Source organism: Podarcis raffonei, chromosome 8 (genome assembly GCF_027172205.1).
Source record: "Podarcis raffonei isolate rPodRaf1 chromosome 8, rPodRaf1.pri, whole genome shotgun sequence".
NCBI lineage: Eukaryota > Metazoa > Chordata > Lepidosauria > Squamata > Lacertidae > Podarcis > Podarcis raffonei.
Window position 1 is genome coordinate 30,043,859 of NC_070609.1, and position 19,593 is coordinate 30,063,451.

The window sequence follows — 19,593 nt, forward strand, 5'->3', positions numbered from 1 at the left end:
GTCTCTGGATATTATGATTTTGTGAAAGAGGCAAGCAACTGCAAATGAAATGGTTAACTTTAGAAAATATGATAAATGCTAAAATTTGCTCTTTTACGGTTGTTCTGGTCTTTTTTGCTATTAGCTCCCTTAATTTGAAGCATACAAATACAGTACTTTTTCACCCAAATACAGAAGGGTTGTTGTGTAAGTTTGTTTCAAGCAAAAATGAGTCTTGTTGCATCCTAAATTGATTATGGCAGAAACTTTCCATCACATGCATGAGGTATTACCTTAAATTGTGCACACATGGATTGGCATGCGGTGGGGAACTGCAAGCGGGAACAGCAGAGCAAGTGAAAAAGGACCATGGTAACAGTTTGGTGCTGGACCCACTTTAGCTGTATAGCAGTTTTAAGATTACTGTCATGACTACGTTAACACAGCATTTATGGGAATATAATGGTAACAGTTGCACAGCTATTTATTATACGATGCACGTAATAATGAAACTGGGTTAAACCCATAGCGAACCACGTGGCACCCATAGCCTCCGGCTAGTCTGCAGCAAGGCTCTCTGGTATGCGCACAATCTGAACCTCTCTATTAGTTACATATATTAGTAAGCCACGCCTTCTGCTGACCAAACGACCCAATCAAAGCAGAGAGAAGTTAACGGACGTTGCCCGCCTTCTATCTACCAACTCAAATGCCTATTGTATAATTTCCCTGTCAATCTTTCTTGTATTGCGCCTCACTATTGGTTTAGTGAGTTGCATAGAGGGAGAAGCGGATTTTCCCTCCGCCCTTTTTTCCTGAAATGGAAACAACTTGACAAACTGATTGGTTAACGTACCCATCAATCCGACCAGGGCGATTGTTTATTGGATTGGCAGTGGAGGGGAGAAAGAGAGGCGGAGTTTGCGATTGTACTGCGAGGCTATATAAAGGTGGGACAAAGGCGGCAGCGAGGCCGTTTTTACCTCAGCGCCTGCCGCCATTTTGATCTTGGTCGGACTCCGAGGAGGAGAAAAGAGTCGTGTCGCTGTACGGTACCACCCCAACCGCCACCATTTTTGCCATGTCGAGAGACCGTTTCCGTAGCCGTGGAGGCGGCTTCCATCGGCGCGGAGGCGGCGGAGGCCGAGGCGGCCTCCCGGGGAACCACGACTTCCGTTCTCCGCCGCCGGGCATGGCAGGCGGGATGGGCCAGTCCCGCGGGGGCCACCACCACATTGGCGGTGGTCTTGGAGGCCCCCCGAAGCCGGAGCCTGCCAAGCCACCCAGCTCGGCCTCCACTCCGCCTTCCTCCGCGGCCTCCGTCTCCGTTTCCTCCAGCCCAGCAGCCGCGTCGCCTTCCGTGGGGCCCACCCAGAACCAGGTCGGCCAAGCGCCTCCGGTCTCTTCCTCCGCCCCCACTCCGAACTCGACCTCCGCTCCGGCTGCCTCCGCGGGGCTCCAGAGCGGCGGCCGAGGTGGGGATCAGCCGCCGTCTCAGCAGCAGTCTGCGGCGCCCAGCCAAAGTCCGGTCCAGGGGGGCCCTAAGAAGGGTCCCGGTCAGTCCTCCGGGGGCGGCGGAGGACAAAGTGGCTTAAAGGGCGGACCGGGAGGCCCCCAACAAGGAGGAGGCCCCAAGGGCGGAGGGCCCGGACAGCACCGCGGCGGCGGCGAGAGGCGCGGAGGACAAGGCCAGCATCAACACCAGCACCAGCACCCTTCGCAGCAGCAGCACCAGCACTCGCAGCAGCAGCAGCAACAGCAGGGTGCCGGCGGGGAGAAAATGTCCGATGCGGAGGTGGGTAGATTTGTGGGCCCTTAACAAGCCCTGTCATGACAGGCATTCGGGACAAGATGGCGGCTCATACGGCTCGCTATTCTCTCCTCGCCCTGTGCGGCGTTCCTCGGCGCCATTTTGATTGCTTGAGGTGCGCATGTGCAAGAGGTAGTAGTGTTCGGAGAGGCTCCGCGCGTTTGCTTCGGGGGAGTGGGCGTGGCCATGAGTCGCTGAAAGGGGTGGAGTCGTCAGTGGTGGGATTGAATAGGTAAAACTCCCTCAACTTAAATCTTGTGGTATCTTGGTTTTTTAAAAAAATATGTCCACCGTTATTCACATCTTGTCCCGAAGTTTACTCTGCCCCAAAATTCTTATTCCAGATTTTGCATTCTGTCGTAGCAACAGCAATGGGAAATCTTGCTCTTTAAAGGTGGCGCTTTAAAGCTGTTAATGAAAATAAAGTGACTGGAAGTAGTTTACGGATCTTAAGATGGGGGTGAGAGAGGACAGGCATTTAGCGCTACAATATACTTAACAAATGAAATGATTTGTTTTCTGAGATAGGCGAATACCCATTGTGCCTATTGCAGTTTGACAGTGAAAACACTTTTGAGTGGAGTGGGAAATCATTAACGTCCCAAAGGCTGTGTAGAAGTGTGATGGGTGTGAGTAAAGAGCAAAGGAGAGCTTGCATTATGGTTGCTGATATGCTCTTACTAGTTCTTGAGAAATGTAGGCATTTTAGCCCTACAGTGGTCTGGAATGCTTTTTGTTGAGAGGAATTTTGCTCCAGATGAGGGGCTGGCTCTACTGAGGCTGCTGTAGAAAAGGCAGGAATTTGGCTTGTCATAGAAGTCTGTCTGTACTTGTGTGTATTTATTCTAGCCATGTATTGGTGAACTCTGAAGAACGGTATTAACAGGATTGTTTCAGTAAATGACATTTGAATGGACTGGAGCTTAAGTGCCTGTTTCTGTTTTGGAGGCGCTGTATTCACAGACTTGGGGATAGGGTGGGTTTGATGAGCTACAGTGGCCGTAAAGGGATAAAGCTAGTTTCCAAAGCAGGATTGCAGCATGGTATGACTGTGAAATGTAAGCATTGACTGTAGCACGCTATGCCACTCATAAAACTCCAATTTATGTTCAGTGATAATTCTAGTGAGTGTACAGATCGTATGTTTAGTAGGGATAGTGTTCAATAAGGAAATTAATGCTCTTTTTGACAAATACTTTTTGTCATGATTCTAATTTGGAAAAAGTTATTCGGTCTAGAGGAGCATATTTTGGTAAGAATTTGGTATGACGGGTGGAAAACTTTGAAGTACTTTGGAAATTGCAATTGTCATAAAAAGACAGCATTGTGGCAGGCATCAATTAGAATATATTTCCTTTCCAAAAAACGGACATACTGGAATAGGAGTTGAGTAACATGTACACTGATTGTGAAGCCTAGTAGAATGGGAATGGAAAATGACTAACCAAGTGGCTATAAAGCTGCTTGCTAGGGGTTTTTTTTCCATCTAAGGAAAACTTGTTTATTAAAAAATTGCAACCATTGGTTATGTAAGCAAGGTGATAGCTTGGGGTGGGGCAGAAGAGTAGAACTGATTATTTCAGATCGGTGTGCTGGTCTGGAATTTTGACATGCATGTAGCAAGGCACTGGAAGTGTGCAGTTCTGTAAATGTACATAAGAAAGGGAAGGAGTTAAAAGTAACTTGTCTTTTAGAGCAGACATGGGGAATCAGGAAGACACATACCCTGATGTTACTGAACCCTGCACTTCCTATCAGCCCCACCTACTATGGCCAATATAGTCAGGGATGATTTTTTATATGTAGTTATAGATATTTGCTATGTATGTTTTTTGATGTACAACGCAACTAAAACATTTGTTGAAAAGTGGTTTCTTAAGCCTTAAATGTAAGCAATAGGAGGTTATAGTTTAGCAAAATCTGGAGGGTGATACAGATTAGCTGCCGTTATTCTTGGGAGTAGGTTCGTATTTAGCTTAATATTTGCAGAGTTACCGTTATTCTGCATAGTTAGCAGTTCCTGTAAGCTTAGTAAATAAAGTGTGTCATTAATTGTATTTTTAGGGCTTTAAAGCCAATTTGTCGCTTCTGAGACGGCCTGGAGAGAAGACCTACACACAGCGCTGTCGTCTCTTTGTTGGGAACTTGCCTGCTGATATAACGGAGGAGGAATTTAAGAGGTTATTTTCTAAATATGGTGAACCTGGTGAAGTCTTTATCAATAAAGGAAAAGGCTTTGGCTTTATTAAACTGGTGAGTGTCATTTCTATAAATTTTTCATATGTGTTATACATAATATATTATTGCTTAACGTTCTGCATAGTTTGAAGGTTAATAATTTAAAAGACGTAACATTTTTGTTGTTAATCTATTCACAGGAATCCCGAGCTCTGGCTGAAATTGCAAAGGCTGAACTTGATGATACTCCCATGAGAGGACGGCAGCTTCGTGTGCGTTTTGCCACCCATGCTGCTGCTCTTTCTGTGCGTAATCTCTCCCCATATGTATCCAATGAGTTGCTGGAGGAAGCATTTTCTCAGTTTGGCCCAATCGAAAGAGCTATTGTGATTGTAGATGATCGTGGCAGATCAACAGGAAAGGGCATTGTTGAATTTGCATCTAAGCCAGCAGCTCGGAAAGCATTTGAACGTTGCTCTGAAGGTGTCTTTCTTTTGACAACGTGAGTAAATGTAATAATTGATTGGAATTTGTGTGGTTATGGTAGTTTTTAATCCATTACATGCAACTTGAAATTTCCAGCAACTATTTAAAGTGTCTTTTGCTCTTACTTTTAGTACTCCAAGACCTGTTATTGTGGAGCCCCTTGAACAGTTGGATGATGAAGATGGTCTTCCAGAAAAGCTGGCTCAGAAAAATCCAATGTATCAAAAGTAAGCACATTTACCCTTGATTTTACCATAGATTTTTTTAAAAACTCTGCTTATTTGGGGGTCTGTCAGTCACGCCTTCTCAGTGATGTGTGTTTTCTGAACCTAAAAAGCCTTGAGAAATTTCCCATTAAGCTAAATGGATAGAGATCTGATTTGACATATTCATTTGATTGTTAATTTTGCTTACTAAATGCACATCATATTACATGATGTATCTGAAAAGTTTTGTTAATAGCTAAAAGTAGTTGAAGTGACATATCTTGTCCGAAATTCAGTAAAATGCAATTAGTGTGATGCTGAAATTAAAACTTTATGTGGGATTACTCCAAGACATGGGAATTCAATAGCATACTTTACTCCAGAATTGGGAAATTCTGAGGCTCCGTGGGCTAAGTCCTTGTCACAATCAATCCTGCACACCAAATTTTGACAGGTTTGTTGGATTTCAGACCTGTCAATCACATGATGTCACACAACATGATTGATAGGCGGGTTGTCTTAGCCACCCGTCAAAGCCTCTTTCTTACCACCTGGCCAGTGCTGCAGGAGGAGCGAGCAGCAGCAGCTGAAGGGGGAATGAAGACAATAAAAAGTTTGGGGTTTTTTTGTTTCTGCAATTCCCTCCTGTGGGAAGCACAAGAAAGAAGCCTGCAGTTTATATACTTGCTTTGGTTGTCTGTGCAGATATATAGCCCATGCTGGTTAGCTGATGAGCAGGAGCCCTGGCTGGCGAAATACTTAAGCAGTGCAATTCAGAATTTTACCCTGTCTTGCCATACATCGGCTGAAGTCAGCAGTGTTTGTCCATGGGACATGGGTTTCCCACCCCTGCCTTCCATTAAGGTTAAGAGGGAAAGGGCAATAAACCTGCTAGCACAACATAAATTCTGCTGCTTTGGGATAGCAATTTGACACATTTTACATTTGGCTAGTATTGCGTATACCTTGAATTTTAAATACGTGATTTAATGCTGACAGGATTAGAACCCAAATCAGAACCACTGAAAAATGAGAGAGGTATCAATCAGTATGCTTAAGGGCACCCCAAGGTTTGCAGAAGTTTAAAAAATCAATTGTATGCCCCTGCATCCTAATGAGAACAGAACTCCGTAACTACAGGATATTGGATTTATTAGAAAAGAAAACAGAAATTTGTGTGGCCTTGTTCGGAGACAAGGAAAACATCCAATGTGTTACTTTAGATTCCACTTATCTATTTCAGTGGCTTATTTAAGGACATGTTTTTGTCTTTAATTTTATTTTATGAAACACTACATTTATAAAAGTGGATAATTCTCTGCAGTACTTTTCCCATCCAATATTTCTGTTTATTTGTCTTAATCAGAAGAGTAACTCTCAGTGCAGTTTTATTAGCTGGTCCTTTTTCCTATCATATATTAATGGTTCTCAGTAACTAGTGATACCAATCTAAAAATTCCTTTGTGTCCTAATTCTGAATTTTCCATATGGATTTTCACTAGTCCTGAATTTCTCATTTCTTCATGCTGCTGACCATTTTGGCAAATTAGCTCTACTGTCATTATTAACTGGATTTTCAATTGGTATCTAGGGAGAGAGAGACTCCTCCACGGTTTGCACAGCCTGGAAGTTTCGAATATGAATACTCTCAGCGATGGAAGTCTTTGGATGAAATGGAGAAACAACAGAGAGATCAGGTGGAGAAAAACATGAAAGATGCCAAGGACAAACTGGAAAGTGAAATGGAAGATGCATACCATGAGCATCAGGCAAATCTTTTGCGCCAAGGTATTGTGCCAGTCATTTATTGATTTTCCACATCTCCTCTCTAGACTCAGAGTGCTTGCAAAACTTGCCTGAAGAGCATTATCAGCGGAACTGAGGCCTTCTGAAGCTATGTGAGCTTTTCTGGGAAGAAGCATCTTCACCCATTGGTAAAAGGGTTCTGCTGAACCTTCTGGGTCCACTATTCCTACAGAGGCTAAATAAGCTCTGGTTCCTGCATTGCCGGGGTAGTGCTAGACTACTATTGGGGGGTACCTTCCAACTCTATAGTGCTAGGATTCTGTGACCTACTATTGTATTCAAATATCTTATGCAGTGCAAAGTACATGATATCTTGCTGCGAGAGCTAACTGTAGAAATCTTTAAAGTACCTAAATCCCTTCTCCCCAGCGCCAGCCTCCAAACCAGGTCGAGGAACAGCGGGATGGCGGTGCTGCGCCTCACTGCTGTCCCCCGAGCTTGTGGGGCTGGCCGATGTCTGCCCGAAGCGCGGGGCGCTCTGCTTCAGCGCGCCCCGCGCTCCGTGCAGCAGGCTGCTATCCACAGCCTAGGGAGCCCTGCGGGAACTCCTGTGGGCTCCCTGGGCTTGCTGATAGCTTCCTGAAGCCTAGAGAGCGCTCCAAGCTTCGGCGAAAGCCTGAATTCGCCCCATAGGACGCACACATTTTTGGAGGGGGAAAAGTGCGTCCTATAGGGCGAAAAATACGGTATATGCCATTATAAATTTGATAAGAACAATGTGAGTTTAAGCAGGGGAACTAGACAGCTGGTTGTATTATGTAGGGGATAAGAATTTCACTGCTAAAACTTACTTTAGCTTAACTTCATACATCACTGCTTTTTAAAAAATTCTGATTCTGTCTTGGAATGAGCAAGATTGTGAATTGGTGATAATGTTAAATCAAATTTTCAGATCTCATGAGGCGACAAGAAGAACTGAGGCGTATGGAAGAACTTCACAATCAAGAGATGCAAAAACGCAAAGAAATCCAGCTGAGGTAAAACTACTTTTTTGTTTCATGTCTTGGAGTGCTGTTTATCATGTTTGTTTCTTTAATTGTGTTGAGATTATCATTGACGTTGGCTCTTTCAACAAAGTTTGACAGTTTCATGATACTTAATAAGTACAGAGTTTTAAGTTTACAGAGATGCAGAATTTAGTGATATTCTGGAATCTAATGGATAATCTGAATTTTCAGACAGGAAGAAGAGCGCCGTAGGCGGGAGGAAGAGATGATGATCCGCCAACGTGAGATGGAAGAACAAATGAGAAGACAGAGAGAAGAAAGTTATAGTAGAATGGGTTACATGGACCCTGTAAGTTAGGGCTATGAGAATCCCATTAATTGGTTGCCCAGGTGCTTGCACCTCATGTTTTGATCCCTAGGAGTTCAAAATACATTCTTGATTCTGTACTTGGAATTCTAAATTATTCCTCCAGTTTTGCTGTCTATTTCAGCAATCTCATGAGACATAGTGCTATCTTACTCTGATTTGTGTACCAAGAATGCAAAGCATGAAGTGTTTTACTCTTTGCTAAAACTCTGTATTTTGCTTTTTGTAGAGGGAGAGGGACATGAGAATGGGAGGTACCAGCACAATGAACATGGGAGGTAAATAATTTTCCAGTTAAACCTTTCACACAAGAATGATTGTAATCTATCCTGCATATAACCACCTGGATTTCTTTTATAGATCCTTATGGTACAGCTGCTCAGAAATTCCCACCTTTAGGAGGTGGTACTGGCCTTGGCTATGAAACCAGTCCTGGAGTTGGACAAGCATCTATGAGTGGCTCCATGATGGGAAGTGATATGGTAATGTATCCTGTGGCAGCTTGACTTCAATTCCAAACAAATTCCGTAGATGTGAAGCACCTCTTACCTGTTTTGATTCTAGGTGATCTGCATTTTGAGTTAGGCTTCCTTTTTCCAGAAGTGTGAATAGCGCAAAGCAAGGGGCTTGTTGGGCAATGAAAACTGAGCCATGTCTTTGCTTGGTATGGTGGGAGGTCTACTTGGACACTCCTGCTTCGGGTATTGCTCTTACAGTAGCTGGTTGGGTTTGGAGTTCTTTGGTTAAGCTTGGAAGGAATTCATCAAGTCATGTCTTTGGAAAAATTACAAGTTCTTGTTGTTAGCTTAATGAGCAGAAGTGGTCTGTCACTTTCTGAACTTGAGTTAACTGTGGGACATAAAAGTGATAGTGAAATACTTGTAAAATAGATGGAGGCACACTCTTCCAAGCCTAATTATAATCACTGCACCCTGTGAAACCCATACTTTTTACTACTTAATGCAGCTGATTAGTCACAGGTAGATAGTAGTGAGCAGTCAAATACAAACAGTATACCGTATTGTATTTGTTGGGTTCTGCCATAGCATGTGAACAAAGCAGTTATTGCTCGGGGTAGGCAGGTTCTCATTGTACGGTACTTCTTGATTAAGTTGCTTGTTGATGCTTAAAGGACAATATATAATTCGGTCACGATGTTTAGATATTGCTTAAATTACCTAAGAGCCCTGTTGGATGAGATCAAAGGTTTGTGGCCAATCAGATGCATCTGGATGACCACAAGGAAGGCATGAAGGCAGTAGCTCTTTGAATTTGCTGCTCCCTAGCTAACTGGCATGTAGATGCATAGTGCCTCTGAATTTGGAGGCTCTGTATAGCCATGGTGGACTAGTAGATATATTGATAGACTTTTCCTCCATGCATTATGCCTATACTAGTACAGTAGGCCTTGTAAAAATATGCAGTCACACTATATGTGTGGTATGGTCTCTGGGCCTGCTTTGAATAACGTAATGGCATGGCAGCAGTGCTCATAACTGGTAAAAAATATATTCTGTAATCCAAGTGTAGTCAGTGCTGGTGTGGTGTACACATACACCTTAAGGGTATGCTCTAATCCATGATTTAAAATTCATGGCCAAGTGTGGGGACAAGATGAATGTGTGCATTACAGCTTTTTGCTCACTAAGATAAACTACTAGTACCTTGTGTGCCACTTTTTTTGTGCAAACAACCCCCCCTCCCAGGAAAACTAGTTCTTAAGATGGTGTCCTAGGAACTAAGTGACCTTGCAGTTTAAAGGATTAGTTTTAGGCTTCTATTGAAATCGTATAAACAGTGCATATGAAATACTCAAAAGTCTTGGAACTGGTGGTATTGGAAGAATGCTTGAAGTTCCAGTGGGCAGTGCTTTGCATGTAGCAATGTGCTGCCTTACCTGCTAATAACCTTTAAAAGTAGACTTTCCTCACAGGATACGCTCATTCTTGGCCTTCGGGTATTTTAAAATAACCAGGAGGAAATTTTACTAAGGTTGCTTGTTTGCACACTAGGAATTCCAGACTCTTGGTGATTCCAAGATTGGATACCTATGCAAATCAGTGAAGGGCTCATGCATGTGATTTGTCATTAGTGATTTTTGTGGTTGGAGCGTTCTAGGTTTTTGGTTTGTGGGATTACTGGGGAGAAAACTGGGTGTGTATATGAGCCTTTCACAAAATAAATCTGCATGTGTATCTTGTTAAAGGGATTCATACAGTTAGTTTTCAAAGGAGCCATGCTGAATGAATTGGCTTCTAGAAAGCCTTTTTTGTATGAAAGTAGTTCTAGGTTTAACGTCACAGGACTAAACATGAAATATTTGATCCATTTCACTCTACTTGGTGCCTAATAGCTCAATAAAAGAAAATACAGCAGATAATTGGAAAGTTAACTGCTCTGCTTTATCATTGTCTGAACTTTTGTGAATCCATGGGAAACCAATTGAAAGCGTTCAGTAACTGCAGAGTCATAGTGGACTTCTTGCTAAACCTCATGAGGTTAGGGACCTCCATGGGGCTGTTTAGAGCAGTCAAACTACTTAAAAAGCAAAAGGCTGTGCAAACAGTTCATATTACTTTGTCTTGGTTAGGTAAATCTATCATTAGGCTCATGTTATTCCTTGTTCTTCATTGGTGTCTTAACAACTTTTGCTCTCAGATTTCTGCATTTTCAGTAAGCAGACTGTAGTCTTGAGTCATGACAAAAAGAATGGTCTCATACTCTTAAACTGGTGAGTAGTCATCTGCTTTACATAAGATGACTCCTTTTGGGAGCTGAACCTGGCCTATGGCTAGGCTTACTTGGGCCTTGTTGACTGACAACTTTGTGCTGCAGTACAGATGAGCAAAGTAATTGTGGCAGACTCCCAGAACGCTCTTTTTGAGACAATTCTTAGATCAAGCCTATACTAATGATTACATTTTTAGCACTTCAGGGAGATCTTTTTGCTGAAGCAGGCATTTGAGAATGGATCAAGTTGGGAACATACCTCAAGGCATGTATTAAATTAAACTAATTATTAAATTACCCTTTTTTCCTTTCTATGTTCCCGGTACCCTGTGGATCGGCTCAATGGTGATTGTATCGACGAACGTTGACTACGGAACCTTCTAAAATATATACTTAAAACACATGGACATCAACTACATATAATGAACTCTTTAATATGTTCTAATAGCGCCCAGAGCGATTTGGGCAGGGAGGTGCGGGGCCTGTAGGTGGCCAGGGCCCTAGAGGAATGGGGCCTGGAACTCCAGCAGCTTATGGGAGAGGGAGAGAAGAATATGAAGGCCCAAACAAAAAACCCCGATTTTAGATGTGACTTGTAGATTTTCATTCCAGTTTGTTTCGTTTGTCTTGTTTAGACACTACTTTTTTTTTAATTCTTGCATTTTAGTAAGAAAGCTATGTTTTTATGGATGTTAGAAACTTAATGACCTAGAATTTGTAAGTGGTCTGGGCAAGAAAAATATAATTATGTAATGCAGTGTTCAAAACCTAGCTTTTTTGATGTATAACGTCCCTACCTTGATGGCAGTGTACGGTGTGCCATTTGAATTCCCAAGTGTAAACTTTTTTTACTGTGCTAAAATAAATAGATTAAATGTAGCAATGGTTTTTATATCGTAAACGTTATCCTTCTTGGATCCAAGTATACAGAGCAAAGACGCTGCACCTTCCATTGTGCATACATTGTTTGAAATCTAATTTGGTGTCTGGCACAACATGACCTGGGTGCTGCTTTGCCGTAAAATGTCTTAATTGAGCTACTGACCTATCAATATGCAATGAGACCTAATTAGATGAGTATGAAATAACTTAAGCGGTGGACTCACCTTGAAAATACACCTCTACGCTCGTTCTACCAAAGTTGCAATGCAGTTAGTGTTAAGGGGCTTAAAAGGGTTTAATTGCCCTGCAGTTAAGGAAGCACAGGCAATCTGATGCAGATACACAAAACTTGGACTTTAGTCTTGAGTAAGATGGTCGGAGAAGGGAAATGTGTTGGCAGACATTTGGTAGTATTTGCTGCTGAGTATCTTAAAAGCATCTCCCATTTCAGGTTTCATAACATGGCTTGTATTGAACTTCTATCTGAACTTCTTTTAAAGGATTGTTCAGTGAGACATGCCCCCAACATGTTCAGTGTTATATGACCTGGCTGCCCTATTTTACTGTTTAATGTTTAATCGGAATGCTTAGAAAACACTCAGGATGGGGGGGTACTTGTATTTTATAACTCTTCTCGTTTGTGAACTGGAGTACAGAAATGAAAGTATCCTTTGTCACTTTGGGGTTAATAATGCATAGCATCCTGCACTGTAGTAAATTGCCAGACAAACCTGATGCTTGAGGTTCTAAATATTAAAATTTGGAAGTTTTGAACCTCAGGCCACACTATACATTTGGTGTTAAATCTAGTAGGGTGGTTGAATCTTTCATCCTTATTAAAAGACATGTATGAATTCAAGGTGTCCTGGACTCCATACCCTGATGGCACCTAAAATGCTGGGAGCAGTGTTTCCCAGTTCAAAAAATACTGTGGTTGATGAAATGAAGATCAACCTGCTTGGTTGGACCATTCTCTACATTTTATTCTGGATGTCTATTCAACAATTGACTATTACAGCTTTTAATCCTTCAAATGTGTTACTCTGTTTTGGCAATAACAGGCTATCTGTAATGTGTTTGCAACAGGAGCAGATAAACCTTGGTGCCATCAATTATTACATCTTGATCATACAAACTATTAGCACAAAGCTCTGTGCTGTGCAACATTTTAAATGCAAGAATGCTGGGAAATGGTGGTTAAGGCTGCTGGATGATTGTTTAGTGTTTCAGTTGGATTGAGCTACATTTCCACAACCTTTCAGGAAGTTAGATCCCAAACCAGCTGCTATAGGAACAGTAGGGAAATGTTTAACTTGCAGTTCTTGAGCTGGATACCTGTGTAGAGAAACCCTTGTATACAGGTCAGTGAAACGTAAAAGTTCAGCTTCATTGTCATTTGATATTAGGGGCTCAGTCACCTGCAGGTCATTTTCTGAAAGGGTGTTCATGTGACACCCACTGGAAGAAACTCAGATTGACAGTGGTGGGGTCTCTGGACGTGGACACTAATTTTCAGTTTATTTTTCAGATTACATGCCATTTTTCCTTAGGATGCTGGCACATACCCTAAACCATGCTCTTTTCTAGTACTGTAATCTTGAAGAGTGAAGGAGGCTGATGGTCCCATTACCTTCCTAAGGTTCATTTCTTGTTTCATTCTGTCTAAATCTAGGCTGATGTTAAATCTGGACAGATATAGTGAGCTGCAGTTTATTCTTTTACCTTACCTGGCAAGTCTTGACAACTGCACATTTAAATACCTGTATAGTAGTTTGACTTCAAAGCATAATAAGCAGGACCCCAGGTACCAGCAAATTAATTGATTCAGAGTTCTCATTGAATTGGGTGTTCTATTTAGTTTTTATCTTTTTAAAAATGTGTTTTAAACACTTCTTTGGGCTTATATGCAGGTCCTTTTTGAGCAGAAGAGTGACTATTACACTTCTGCATGCCCACTATGCTTTCAGTCAACAAAAGGGCCTCCGTACAAATTCCTCTATCTTCCCATGTTCTTATACCCCTAGCATGCTATAACCACATCCTTGCCAGTTATAATGAAAAACTGAATTTATGTTTCTGTGCGTATTTTGTGGTATCTGCTTTTTTTAAAACAACTTCTTGGCATCTCCTGGGCAACCACTTGTGGCAGCATGCTTTTTTCTGGAGTTTGAGACTGCAATATGACACTGTTTAAAAAGTAGTGGCCTGCTACATAACAGCACTTAGTCAGCATTTTCGCAGTGCATAACTGTGAGGAACGTAGTACCACAAGTGGACATTAGGACCTGGAAGTAGTATTCCTGCTTGCTCCGAGATTCTCTTTGTCGCCTGCATACAGGTAGGTAAAAAGCACTATAATCTAACTTGGTGACTTTCTGTGTAATCTTGCTGTGGGGGTACTCTGGCATCACACTTCTGACCATGGGATTTCAGTGCAGCACTACTCATACTGTATGATGCTTAGATTTGAGGCCTAACCTGCAATCAGCATTAGGCAAGCTAACCGTGATGCTGAGATGTGTGCCTCAGACCCGTGATTCCTTCGTGCATATGACTTTTTTCCATCTTTACTGTGTACCAAAAAGATTCTTAGAGATCAATGGGGATGGGAAAGGGAGTACAACTTGTAAATATCTACTCAAGGTCCTGTTTGTTGCTCATAGGAATAAGTACTCTTAATACATTTTACACTTTCATGGCAAAATCCACATTTCAGCCCTTTATTGGCTAGAAAGCTATATATTCATATGTAACTTGCCCTGGTTGCTGGTTGGGGAGTGGTGTTTTGTAACTTTAGTGGTTAGTTATGTAATGTGTTTGGGTGGCTGTGGAATAATGGCTGTGGAATTTGTTCAAATGATACACTGAAAAATCGAGAACTCCCACTTCTCATGTTCCATATACATCTTACCAAAAAGGTGTAGCTTCTTCTGTTTCATTGATGATGAAAATACATAATGGGGTTACATACCTAACATGTATTACCCTCCAGGTCTGTTGGCTTTGTTTGCTAGGTAGTTCAATATTCTGTGTCTTAAAAAAAGTGTTTTCCATCTGATCTGGCACAAGAATTAGAAATATTTTACTTTGGGCTGAACTGTGCTTCTGTCAAACGTAGGTACTGTATTTCAAGGACTTAAATAATTGAGCAGGATTCATTAATGAATCTTGCGTATAGCAGCAGCAGTCTCAGACTGGATAAACATGTCTTCTGTACTTTTAACAGTTTGCCACCGAAAAGTGTGTGTGAAATACTGGTATGAGCAGCATATGCATTGTGCAACTAATTCTGCCCAAGCTTAAGCTAGATCTCCAAAATCTAGTGATAATAGTTCCACTAGGAATGCAATAAAACAACTGAATAGTTGGATTGCAAATATGTACCAGCCACAGTACTCTGTTTTGACCAGTATGCCCAGGGTTTACTTGGTGTGGGATGATAACCAGTAAGTGTGGATCTCTGCATAATTGGGTTTAATAGATATTTCTCACTTAGATCAGTTGAATTGGAATAAGGCTGTGGGGTACATACTTAAATGCAGTGACAAACAGAAATACAGTACATATCCTAGGCAGTAACTCGTCTGCTGAAAATACCACTTTGTCAGAGTGGCATGATAAATAACAAAGTGCTTGCATTGTATTCCATTTTTAAACTCTTCATTCTGGTCTTTGAATACTTTTGATTTCTTACAAAAACTGACTTAAGAGCTCAGAAGTGTGGTGCCAGAATACATTATGCGTAATCTGCTAGGCGGTTCCGATTACTGGTGCTGTCAGGAGAGAAGCACTTCATAACCTTGTGGGGGAGGGAGGCTTTACTATACTGAGTGTGCAAAGCTTTTATTGGCTGCAGTCCCTCCCTGATAGCTCAACAGATGTTTGAGGATAGATCGGCATTCAAACAATATCTGCTAATGATCTCCAACTAATCAGGAAGGCCTATAGTCACTCATTCTAAATGGAGCCCAATATGAAGAGATTGTGCTTTTTAAGGTTTGTTTGGACCATTGGTTGTTTTCCACCATCACAGCTAGCAAGGTTGGAATCAACAGGTCAGTTGCAGATCTGCCTTTATGCCACTCACTGGGGTTAAGCAAATGCTGTGAGGGTGGTGGGATTGGGAGGGGGAGGAGAAAAGGGAGACCTTTCCCACTCTGGATTGTTGCATTAGCATGTGCCCATGAAAACCCATGGTGGTGTATATAAATTCCCCTCAGACAAAACTTGCATTTAATCCCTGTACAATGTGAGATGTGGGAATGGATGACGGAAATAGCTAGTGATTGAAAAGAACATAAATTTGTGTTGCTCTATCCTAAAATGTGTGTTCCTTCCATTTTGCAAAAGTACTAAGCTAAGATGTGGACTTGAGGAAACTGGCACATTGGCTGGTTGGCAGTGTCTCTTACCTCTTAAAGGGCTCTTTTAAGAGTTAGTTACAGGTGGAAAGGTTGTCTTTTCACTCTCTATATGCCCTTAATGAGACTGAAAAGGGACTTGGGGGGAATAGAGGGACAGTTGCAGAAAAAAAGCTAGAAAGATTGATAAACAAATTCCAATTTCTGTTGTGAAGATTTCAGGAGACATTTAGACTGGCCTTCCTTTAGTTCAAAGGACTATTTGCTTCGGGGTTGGGGGTGTATGGCAACAATTCAGAAAAGCAACCACATAGTTGAATGCAATGGCTTTGCATCTGCACGAAAGGGGTAACATACCTCTGGCTGCATATCCTTATGCTTAGGTTGGCAGTTGGGATTTAATTTATTCAGACTAGTTGTGTTTGTTCACTACAATGTGTTTCAATATTTGAAATAAAGCATTCAGCTTCTACTTGTGCCCCATGCTACTTCCCAACAACTGAATATTGATAGAATTTGTAATTTCCCCTCAATTTACTATTCCATACATTACTCTTACGTTTAAACTTAAAACTTTATTTTCAGAAACTCTGCAGTCTGTATTCCCTTAGTAACTTCCGTTCTTATCCTTATAGGTGAAGGCAATACCAGCTGGGTGAAACCAGAGTGCTTCTGTGTATGAGGTAAGACTCTCAAATGAATGCATTTTCCTGTGACCAGGTGCTAAACACTTAGGGATAGGGGCTGTTGATTGCTGAGATCAGACTTGAATGTTAACAGTGATTAAAGGTTGAGATTATCTCCATCACCCGTCTACCCTTAAGATGGAGGAATCCACCTATGCAGTCCTGCACCTTTCACCTGAGCCATGGGCTGCAGGATCCTGCCACTTAGCTGATTTCCACTGTGCATTGTGGAGATTTGACCTTTCCTTCTGGTATAAGCAAATGGATGGGGTCACAGAAAGAAAAGGTGTTTCTGCCTGCTTTTGCTTTGTCTGCCCACTGCTGGTATGTAGCCCCCAACCATTTCCTCTGAGGAAAAATGCAGCCCTTTATTTGAAGGGTGTCTACCCAATATACCTTATGTAATCTTTATCCTTCCTGTTGCGCTATCTTGTTTCTTCCCTCTGACTTTGTCATTGGTTAGCAAGACTAGAGGTAGCAGCCGAAGAGGTAGCAAGTTTCTGTCTATTGATTGGTGCAATTTATGTACTATGTACTTGGTGGTGTATGGTAGGGAATACTAGCTCTGGGTTTTTTTCTTCACTTGATAAGGGCAAGCCTATTTTCTTAAACTGATCAACTATGGTTTCAAATTAACAAATGTACAGTGATGTCTGTGGTGTTTATTCAGAAGTAAGCCTTATTGTGCTAAGTGAGACTTTCAAACTTAAATGAATGATTTGCTATCAGAAAATTTGTAGCATTAAATACGGAGTGGAAAAGTGGCTTTTACCCTTGCATTTGGAAATGGCTACTTAGTTGGCATTTTATGTTTGTAAGTCCCCAAATCAAGACACAGGTTGACCATGATTTTAGAATTATTATCATGTATCACTTGAGTCTCCTTTGTTATATTGGTTCAGGGAGGTAAGCAAGAAATTCTAATTGTTAGCTGTGGCAAAAAAACCCCTAAACTATATACTAGCAAAGATCAGGAAATTCTCGCTTGATGCTAATAAAGTTACCTAAGGTTTGGCCATTCTTTAATGGTATATTTGTATAAGTGGTAGATCTTTATTCTGTGACTTCCTTTGATTACATTAATTGTCCCATATTGAATGTTAATACTACAATGAATTGATAACTAAAATTCATTGTATTGGAAGCATTTTATTTTGAGTTAGAAGTGAAAAGAGCAGAGAGTCCCTTTCCTAAGGAAGTGAAGTTTATCCTACCGTTAGCCAGTACCAAATTACCCTTAACGAACCATCAGTGAAAAGCTTTGAAATAATGCCTATTTGGATTTTTTCTTAGTCATGTAGTAATTCAAACTTTACTTTTTTACAGTAAGCATTAGCCAGTAGGTCCCAGCACGATTGAATGAAGGAGAATGGAAAACCATAACTATGCTATAGAGGTATGTAGTAGAATAGCTGCAGCTAAACTTTAGGACATTTTTACCGTAATAATTTGTTTTTGTAAGCAGCCATTTTCTAAATGCATACTTGGCATTACAGGACAAATGTGTTAGAAGGAAGAAAATTGCTTATGTGTAAGTTAATACTAATTCAAAACTATGCATGTGAAAATGATAAGCATACAAATGATGCCACTCAAGTAGAAACATCCTTCTGAACAGTGCTGCAGTCCTGTTACTCTGGAGGGGGAAATAGAGAGGTTCAGAATCTGGTAATGTAGCTAAAATGTATGTTTCTCTTAATATACTTGCTGTGTTAATTTGTATCTGATATGCCAGGTTCTGATTTAATATTAATAATAGCATCACTGATGTTTAGCTGTTAAAACTTTGCTCTTGTTTTAGCTGTTGAACGCATACTGTTTCCTAGTGCTAAGCTTCTAACTTTTATTCCGCAGGAGAAAGAAGCTGTTCCTGCATTTCGAAGGAAAGTTTACAGGGCTTCAGTTGCAGTCTCTTAAATTTTCAATAAATTATTCAAACTTTGACGTGTGATTACTCTCCTTTATAAAAAGTTCATGCAGTGCTCTAATATAATTTGAACTCCTTGAAAATAACAGATCAGGAAAAAAATTGATTCTTACTCTTGTTTATCAAGGTTTAGAAGTGCTAAACTTGAGTTATGTACTTTAAGTGAAAATCTGCTTCTAGAAGGCTGAGTAGGACATGCTTAGGATTGTAATAGTAGAGGAAGTCCCACTGAATTGATTTTCAGAATGCTACAGCATGGTTACCAACAAGAGTGTGATACCCCATCAACATACTACAACTGGATGCCTATTTGTTACTAGGCCAGGTTCAAAGTTTTACAATTGATATATAGATTGGGAACAGTTTACTTAAGGGATTGCCTTGCCCCATGCGTCACAAAGGAGCTACCTTTGGTGTCAATAAGACAGCAGGGAGACACTGCTGTATTGTGCTAGACACTTGCTGAAAACTATTTCAGCAAGTGCGCCTGCTTCAACAGTCATGCCGCACTCCCCGCCCCCCCATAAAAGAACCTTGGGAATTGTTAAGGGTGCTGAGAGGTGCGATTAGACCCCTTACAGAGCTACAGCTCAGCACCCTTGACAAGCTACAGTTTGCAGGTTTCTTTGGGGGAAATTAGGACTCTTAAATGTGCTCCTAAATCCACACTGACTAGGGACTCATCACACCCATGTCATGCATTTAAAAGCACTTGGATCCATATCCATAAAGGCAGAACAACTGAACTATTGTGAATCAGTTTGGATCCAGGTCTCTGGAACCTCTTGCACTTCTAACTTACATATACTCTTCCAGGAATAACTCTGATCACCAGCTGTGTACAAATGGGGTCTCCTGTGAGCCTAAATGCAGCAAGATTGATGTTATGGAAGCAAAGCAATTAAAATAATTTCCCCATCGTTGTTGCATGGGAAAAGACCATTCCTGTGAGCTGTTACTGGCATGGGTTGACAGTAGTGCTTGCACCAAGAAACGAAATTTTGGTTTGAAATTTTGCCTGTAATCTTAACATTTAGGAAATTCCTCATACAACCCTTTACCACCTGCTCATTAAAGAATAGTGGGAGATACTACCTTGTACAGTGGAGATACTCCCAACACCATAACATTCAAGTTGACTTAATAGGATGTGTTTTGGGGCAGCAGGGGTAGCCTCATTCTCTGGTGACTGGCTGTCCTGAAATACTGTGATGTATTATATGGGGTT

The 19,593-nt window shown here is 41.3% G+C and overlaps 1 protein-coding gene across 3 annotated transcripts; it reads left to right on the top strand.

The window, feature by feature from the left end:
• Positions 1 to 939: 939 nt before the first annotated feature.
• On the top strand, positions 940 to 18,382 carry SFPQ (splicing factor proline and glutamine rich). 3 transcript variants are annotated; one of them, XM_053398897.1, is made up of 12 exons: positions 940 to 1,774; positions 3,854 to 4,042; positions 4,168 to 4,469; positions 4,585 to 4,680; positions 6,251 to 6,447; positions 7,358 to 7,442; positions 7,644 to 7,761; positions 8,009 to 8,057; positions 8,140 to 8,261; positions 10,958 to 16,435; positions 17,765 to 17,834; positions 17,935 to 18,382. In XM_053398897.1, the coding sequence occupies exons 1-10, from the start codon at positions 1,061 to 1,063 to the stop codon at positions 11,093 to 11,095; spliced, it is 2,010 nt and encodes a 669-aa protein (XP_053254872.1). In that variant the 5' UTR covers positions 940 to 1,060; the 3' UTR covers positions 11,096 to 16,435; positions 17,765 to 17,834; positions 17,935 to 18,382. The 3 variants fall into 3 exon arrangements, with proteins under 3 accessions (XP_053254872.1, XP_053254871.1, XP_053254874.1); XM_053398896.1 differs by having other exon boundaries at positions 18,293 to 18,382; XM_053398899.1 differs by having other exon boundaries at positions 16,388 to 16,435; positions 18,293 to 18,382.
• The last annotated feature ends 1,211 nt before the right edge of the window (positions 18,383 to 19,593 follow it).